The 8664-nt window shown below is 43.0% G+C and overlaps 1 protein-coding gene across 6 annotated transcripts in view; it reads left to right on the top strand.

The window, feature by feature from the left end:
• pam (peptidylglycine alpha-amidating monooxygenase) overlaps positions 1 to 6494 on the top strand; it is a 163907-nt gene extending 157413 nt beyond the window's left edge. For all 6 annotated transcript variants that reach the window (XM_073067895.1, XM_073067932.1, XM_073067924.1 and 3 more), the window contains 4 exons: positions 1452 to 1508; positions 1742 to 1945; positions 3244 to 3306; positions 5642 to 6494. In XM_073067895.1, coding sequence (XP_072923996.1) covers positions 1452 to 1508; positions 1742 to 1945; positions 3244 to 3306; positions 5642 to 5826 — 509 coding nt within the window. In that variant the 3' untranslated portion in view covers positions 5827 to 6494. The remainder of the gene's footprint in view (positions 1 to 1451; positions 1509 to 1741; positions 1946 to 3243; positions 3307 to 5641) is intronic.
• The last annotated feature ends 2170 nt before the right edge of the window (positions 6495 to 8664 follow it).

The raw sequence follows: 8664 nt of genomic DNA on the forward strand, positions 1-8664 counted from the left end.
GACAGCTTATCTACTGATGTCTATTATAAACTCATGGACTCTCACAGCTGCCTGGACTGTACCTCTTTCCTCCTGGTTACTTGTAAAAATGCCATCCCCTTATCTCAATTCATCCATCTCTGCCACATCTGCTCTCAGGATGAGGCTTTTCATTCCAGAACAAAGGAGATGTCCTCACCCTATAAAGAAAGGGGCTTCCTCTCCTCCACTATCAACGCTGCCCTCAATTACATCTCTTCCATTTCATGCATGTCTGCTCTCACCCCGTCCTGCTGCTACTCTAGCAAGGATAGGGTTCCTCTTGTCATCACCTCCCACTTCACTGGTCTCCACGTCCAGCACATGATTTTTCTCTACTTCCACCATCTCCAATGGGATCTTGCCCCAAACTCATTTTTCCCTCCCCCTCCCACTTTCTGCTTTCTGCAGGGATCACTCCCCATGCAACTCACTTGTCCATTCGTCCCTCCCCCAATGATCTCCCTCCTGCCACTTACCCTTGCAAGTGGAACAAGTGCTACACCTGCCCCTAAACCTCCTCCCTCACTACCATTCAGGGCCCTAAACAGTCCTTTTAGGTGAGGCAACACTTTACCTGTTAGACTGTTGGATCATATACTGTGTATCCAGTGTGGCCTTTTGTATATCGGTGAGATCCGACGTAGATTGGGAGACCACTTTGCCGAGCACCTACGCTCCATCTGACAGAAAAAGTGGGATCTCCCAGTAGCCACCCATTTTAATTCCACTTCCAATTCTGATATGTCTATCCATGGCCTCCTCCACTGTCATGATGAGGCCACAGTCAGGTTGGAGGAACAACACCTTATATTCCGTCTGGGTAGCCACCAATTTGATAGCATGAACATCAATTTCTTGAACTTCCAGTAAAGCCTCCAGCCCCCTTTACCGTTCCCCATCCCTTTTTCCCTCTCTCCTTGCCTGCCCATTGTCTCCCTTTGGTGCTCCTCCCCACTTTTCCTTTTTCCATGGCCTTCTGTCTTCTTCTACCAGACACTCTCTTCTCCAGTCCTGCTTCTCTTTCACCAATCAACTTCCCAGCTCTTTACTTCTTCCCACCCCTTTCAGGTTTCACCTATCACCTGGTGATTCTCATACCTCTCCCCCCACCTTTTGAATCTACTCCTCACCTTTTTTTCCCCTCCATTCCTGCCAAAAGCTTTGGCCCAACATGCTGCCTGGCCTGCAGAGTTCCTCCAGCCTTTTGTGTGTGTTGCTTGGATTTCCAGCATCTGCAGATATTTTTCTTGCATGTGTTCTTAGATATGGAAATGCATGCAAAAACATTCCTGATGTTTGTAGTACCCACATTAAAATTTTCCTTTTCAACTGATGATTTTGGGGATTATTTAACAGAGCAAAACCATTAAAAGTGAACTCCAATCTCAGCAGGATTTATAATGGATAAAATGTTACTTGTTTTTTTTAAGAAGCTGAGCATCGTTCAGTGAAGAAAGCTGGGCCTGGTATCGAAATACACGAAGATGGTGAGCGTCTCCTGCCTTTCTTTGAATAAATTTTACTACAAAAACCTATACTGCAGCAAAAGTGTAAATTGCCCAGAAGTTTTGAAAAATCAAATAGTGTTGCAGTTGTTTTCAAAAAACTGTGCTTTTTTGAAACCAGTTTTAAACTCTGCATTTTAAAATTACGAGTAAAAACAGATTTCTCAAATTGTTGCAAAGATTAATAACTGTTCACATTATTTTTAAATTTTAAGCAACTGAAACATTCATAGAAGCAGAAATAGAAGGGAAGATGAGATCACCCGCCGTTCTGGAGAAAGAGAAAAGCAAAAGTGTTCTTAAAAAGTCCAGTACTGCCGTTTCTCCCATCCTTATTACATTGCTGCTCGTTATTCCTGTTGTCATGTTAGTGGGAATTGGCGTCTTCATCCACTGGCGAAAGGGCAAGATGTATGGAGGTATTCTTGAGATGCAAATAGTTTGGAACTATTTAAACTGCATTTTTTTGGTCTACAGTACTGTGCAAAAGTCTTAGGCGCGCGCGCGCACACACACACACACACACACACACACACACACACACACACACACACACACACACACACACACACACACATATTTATATATATATAGCTAGGGTGCTAAGACTTTTGACAAGTATTGTAATATCATGTATTGCACTGTACTGCTGCCTCAGAAAAAGTCATGACATGTTGGCGATGATAAATCTGATTGTGATATGGGTCAGAATTGTAGACTGAGAGTGGGAAGGGGTCAGGGAGAGGGGAATCATGGTTGGGAAAAGGGGAATGGAAACTGGAGGGAGGGAGAAGCACCAGATGGACATTCTGCACTGATCAATAAATCAATTATTTGGAATCCTATGACCTTGTCTGGTGTCTCAGCCCTGGTTGTGTCTGTACCCATGCCACTCCCGCCCTTGGCACTCCTTCTCTGCCACCGGTCTCACATCCCTCCACATTCACCATTCCCAACATCCTTTGGTCCCACCAGACTTACAATCTTGCTCTCTGCCCCACATTGACAAATACAGTACTGTGCAAAAGTCTATATGTCTTATAATTCTGCACAGTACTGTATCTATTTCAGCCTTTGACAAGTGGCACACATATTGTATGTATAATACAGAAAATTCATATATTTGGAGGCAATTGTTAAATAATCATTATGTAGACTAAATGTTACAGTGGGTTTAACAGTGGTATGTCATCTTTAGGATTTATTGAGCCCAACCTGAAGAAATGAAAATCTCTGATGTCTGGAATAATTTAATGTCAATTCAAGGAGTGGCAATTTAAGTTTAATTCTGAACATCAATCCTTCATTACATTATCACACTCACAGAATAGTTGATGTAGGTGATTAAAATGCCATATAATTCCATTAAAGGATGTTTCATGGGATTGAAGAACATTTTATGAACAAGTATGAATTTACTCAGTACCTTATCAAAACAGACAAGAGTTGTATTTTCGTATTTGCCCACCTTGCCCAGTGAGCCACAGTATTCTTTTGGTACATTTCTAATAACTTGGGAATTCCATTTGTTGCCAAAGGTGCTGACTTGAAATCTGTTATGCTTTCTTATCCCTCCAATTACCAGCAACCTATCTGATGCTTATTGAGAATCACAGTTTAGTTTTCTGTGTTAATGTGTGAGCTCTCCAACTGGTGAGGCTTGTTTATTTTTTTCCAAATCTGAAGTCTTGACGTGCTCTCTTTTTTTTCTTTATAGATGATGTTGACAGCAAATTGGACTCAAAGCAGTCATCGGGAGGAATCCTGGGGAGACTTGGGGGTAAGGCTATGATAAAAGACAAGCAGTATTTACGAGTTTTTCAATTTTGTCATTGTAGCTACACTGTTGCCAAACTTTTGCATCATTGAATTGAATTGACTTTATTATTTCTTGCATCCTTCACATACATGAGGAGTAAAAATCTTTACATCTGGCTGAATGTGCAATGTGCAAATTATAGTAATTTGTAATAAATAGTATGTACAACAGAACAGTCAGTATTGCTTAGAAATACAGTTGTGTCAGCATGAATTAATCGGTCTGATGGCCTGGTGGAAGAAGCTGTCCCAAAGCCTGTTGGTCCTGGCTTTTATGCTGCGGTACCGTTTCCCGGATGGTAACAGCTGGAACAGTTTGTAGTTGGGGTGACTCAACTCCCCAGTGATCCTTGGGGTCCCTTTTATGCACCTGTCACTGTAAATGTCCTGAATAGTGGGAAGTTCACATCCACAGATACATTGGGCTGCCTGCACCACTCTCTGCAGAGTCCTTGTCAAGCCTGGAGGGAATTACGGTGTTGAATGCTGAACTGTAATCCAAGAACAGCATTCTCACACGAGCATCCCTCTTCTCCAGGTGTGTAAAGACGGAGTGTAGACCAATGGCTATTGTATCACCTGTTGATCAATTGTGTCGCTAGGTGAATTGTAGGGGTCCAGTCTGGGTGGTAGCATGCTGCAGATGTAGTCCTTGACCAGCCTCTAAAAGCATTTGCTTATCATTGAGGTGAGTGCGACAGGATGCCAGTCGTTCAGACATGTTACCTTGGTCTTTTTTGGTACAGGAACAATGGTGGATGTTTTGAAACAGGAGGGCACTCTACACTGGGAGAGGGAAGAGATGTCTGCAAACACACCTACCAGTTATGCCGTGCACATCCTGAGTACCCACCCTAGGATGCTGTCCGGTTCTGCAGCCTTGCGACTGTCCACTCACTGGAAACATCTGCGTACCTCAGCCTCAGAGATGACCAGGGTGCAGGTTGCATCGGCAGCTGTCCTTGGGTACTCAGTGTTGGTGACATCGAACTGAGTATAAGAAGCTCATCTGGGAGAGAGGCAGCGATGCTGGCAGCACCACTGTGTTTAGCTTTGAAGTCTGCGATGGTGTGCAGACCTTGCCATGAGCTGTGTGTGTTGTTGATGGAGAGGTGTGTCTGGATCTTGTCCCTGTAGTGTCGTTTCACTGCCTTGATGACTTTGTGTAGATCGTAGCTGCATTTCTTGAGTTCCTGGTGGATACTGATGGCGAAAGCTTTGTCTCACATGGTAAGTGTTGTGCGCACAGAACTTTTGATCCAGGGTTTCCGGTTTGGATACACCCTGACCGATTTTTGGGGGACAACGTCCTTGATATACTTCGGGATGAAGCTTATGACCCCTTCTGTGAACTCGGAGACATCCTTGTCATGAAAGACATTCCAGTTGACATCATCAAAGCAGTCTTGTAACATGGAGGCTGATTGGTTGGACCAACAGTTTTAACTATGGCCGTCTTTGTTTCAGCTTCTGCTTGTATACTGCCAGAAACAGAATGGAGGTGTAATCAGACTTTCCAAACAGCAGGTGAAGGAGCGTTTTGTAAGCATTGTGGAAGGGAGAGTAGCAGTGGTTGAGTATGCTATTTCCCCATGTGCTCATGTAGATGTGTTGATAAAACTTTGGAGAGACTTTAGTCAGCGACGCTCAATTCAAGTCTCAGTTGATGATGAAAGCAGCCTCCGGGTGTGCAGTCTCCAGGGTGCTGATGGTCTCATACAGTTCCTTGAGAGCCTGGTCAGTATTAACCTGCGGTGGAATGTACACAATGTGACAATAACAGCTGTGAACTTCCTAGGCAGCCAGAAAGGTCCACACAGCATCACAAGGTACTCCAGATTCAGGGAGCAAAAAGATTTGAGGGCATGCACATTCCGGGGGTTGCACCAAATATTATTGACTATGAAGCATACCCCACCTCCTTTACTCTACCCAAAGAGGTTCTTAGACCTGTCCGCCCGGAACAGGGAGAACCCAGAGGGCTCAGTGGCATGATTCGGTATCTCCTCTGTCAACCAAGTCTCCACGAAGCACAAAATGTTACATTCCGTTGTTTCCCACTGATAGGAAAATTTCAGTTCACACAGCTTGTTGTCCAGGGGCTGAACGTTAGCCAGGAGTATGCTTGGGTGCAGTGGCTGATTAGCATGCTGTCTTAACCTCACCAGGATGCTAGCCCTTCTCCCTCGCCTGTGGTGCCACTTCCAAGGTAGCATCAGCAACAAGTGGTTTGTTAATTGGACCATTAATAGTTTGCATGTTGCAAGAAGTTTAAAATATACTTTTTTCTTTGACAGGGAAAAACAGCAGAGGATTGAACTTGGGGAACTTCTTTGCAAGTCACAGAGGCTACAGCCGGAAAGGCTTTGACAGATTGAGTACTGAAGGAAGTGACCAAGAAAAAGATGATGAAGAAGGCACTGACTCAGAAATAGAAGAGTGTTCTGCACCACCACTTCCACCCACCACCTCATCCTCCTGAAAAATGCTGAGTCCCGTTTGATCTGACGATAATACATTGAGTTTAATTTAGTTGTCCGAAAAGATGTATTCAGGATTTGTGTTTGATTGTAGTTGTATTCCGTTTTCGCTACACATGTAAGTTCTTATTTATTTGTGGAGAGTTTCATATCGTGCTTTTGCTATCATATTTAAACATTCAAGTCAGTTTTATTCTGGAGACCAGGATTTAATGCTGAAGCAAAATCTGCCGCTTTTGGCCACAATGGATATTCTTTCAATGTTACTGCCTTACTTTGCTCGAGCTATAAACCTGTGTTGGTGCGTTGGTTACTTTTCTCAGCTTGAGGTGTAGCATTTGGATACTGTCCTGTCTGGCACTTTAGTTTGATATTTCCGGTGTGTAATATTGTGCCTTCTCTATCAAGCATTCTCAGCCTAATCCAATCATACTACAAAAGGGAAGCAAGGCTACTACTTTTTTGTCTTAGTTTATATCTATAACTGTCTTGTTTACTGGAGAAAACTGTTTATACAGAAAATTGATCTGTATATACAGTAAAAGATCACTTTTGATGTATTCATAGTAAATGTCAAATACTTTAGTTCTGGGGGAAATTGTTATTTTGTCAGAGCACTATTTTCAGGCGCTGAATGTAATTTGTGTAATAAAGTGTTCATAAGCATTAATTACTTTATACAAGATTTATTCATCTTCATCTTGCACGTTTTCAAGGTTGAATTTAGTTTAAGGCAGTACTATCTTAGTGTAGAGATTGGTGACCTGCGGGTTTCTTAGACCTTCATTGGTCTGGTGCAGAAATATACTCCATGGTCATTCTATTAGATACACCTGTACACCTGCTTCTGAAAGCAAATAGCTAATCAGCCAATCATGTGGCAGCAACTCAATGTGTTAAAACATGCAGACACGGTCAAGAGGTTCAGTTGTTCAGATCAAACATCAGAATGTGGAAGCAATGTGATCTCAGTGACTTTGACGGTGGAATGATTGTTGATGGTGGGCGGGGTGGTTTGAGTATCTCAGAAACTGCTGATCTCCTGGGATTTTCATGCACAGCAGTCTCTAGAGTTTATAGAGAACAGTGCAAAAACAAAAGAAAAGCATCCAGTCAGTGGCAGTTCTGTGGGCAAATCACCTTGTTAATGAGAGGTCCGAGGAGAATGGCCAGACTGATTCAAGCTGACATGGATCCTTCAGCCGTTACAGTTCATTCCACCCTGTGTTCAGTGCTGGTCACCTCATTATAGGACGGAGGTGGAAGCTTTAAAGAGGATGCATAGGAGATGTGCCAGGATGCTGCCTAAATTAGAGAACAGACCTTATGAGGAATAGTCGAGCAACTATTTAGGCCTTTCTCTTTGCAGTGGACCACGAGAGGTGACACGATAGAGATGTACAAGATGGTAAGCGACATAGAGTAGATAGCCAACACCTTTTTTCCCTGGGCGGCAACAGCTAATGCGAGGGGGCATAATTTTAAGGTGTTTGGGGGAAAGTGCAGGTGGTTGTCAAAAGGTAAGTTTTTTTTTACACAAAGAGGTAGTGGGTGGATAGTATGGTGGCGGAGGCAAATACATTAGGAACATGCACAAAACACTGGAGGAACTCAGCAGACCGGGCAGCATCCGTGGAAACAAACAGTCAACGTTTCGAGCTGAGACTCTTCATCAGGACAGTTGAGAGATTCTTAGATGGGCACAAGGATGAAAGAAAAATGTAGGGCTATGTGGAAGGGAAGGGTTAGAATGATTTTGGAGTAGTTAAAGCATTGGCACAATATCATGGGCCAAAGGGCCTGTACTGTGCTGTACTGTTCTATGTTCCATGCGACCTTAAGAAATGGTTGGGACCAGTAGACAGAGCAAATGCAATAGGATTAGGCAAATCTTGGCGTAATGTTGAGACTTCTCCAGAATTCGCTGCACTGCTGGACAACCTTTTTCAATGTACAAAATTGATTGTATACACCCTGTTCACAAAAAGTAGGACAAATGTAATGTGGCTAATTATCATCCCAATACCCTATCCTAAGAAATCTCTGATTACTTACTGATTAATACCTGTCTACTAATGTTGGTTTGGAGTTCACCAGTATTCACAGCTCCTAACATCAAGAGGACCAGGTTAAAACAAATAAAGATTCAAATTTCAGATGTAAAGTTAAAATGGCTGCTTTTGACATCAAGGAGATGGAAGAACTGGAATCAAGAGAGGAAAAACAAATCTCCTCTGGCCAGAATCAAACCTTGCAAAAAGGCAGATGGTTGTCACTGTTGGAGGTTAATCATTTCAACCCCAGGATAATTGTGCAAGACAACCTGCCAGGCACACCTATTTCAGTCCATCGCAAACTGGGACATGGGCAAGTTCTCTCATTATGCAAACAATTCATTTCACAGCGTCTCTGAAAATGAGGTATGTGGCAGATCTTCACATTTGGGTGTGGGTAAATGTATGGTGAGTAGCATACACACGTGAATGGCAAATTTCCCTCCTTTAACAAGGCAGGTTGAACATTTAACCTTGATATTAAACAATATTGTCATGGTTGAGCCAACATCTTGAGCACCAGAGAGTTGAACAAGAGGGGATAAGAAGCTATTTCTCTTGCACCTCGTATCTCAACTCCCAACCTACAAAATCCTTTCATCTAAAATTGGGAGAGACAAGAAAGGAGACTGCTAGGACCTTGACCAATATCTTTTTGTCCCCTCCAGCTATAGACATGGTCCTGGAGGACTGGCAGGTAGCTAATGTTTCATTATTCAAGAAGAGAACCAGGAATAATCCTGGAAACTGTAGACCGGTGAGTCTCAAGTCAATGGTAGGGAAGGT

This window comes from Hemitrygon akajei, chromosome 2, assembly GCF_048418815.1.
Source record: "Hemitrygon akajei chromosome 2, sHemAka1.3, whole genome shotgun sequence".
NCBI lineage: Eukaryota > Metazoa > Chordata > Chondrichthyes > Myliobatiformes > Dasyatidae > Hemitrygon > Hemitrygon akajei.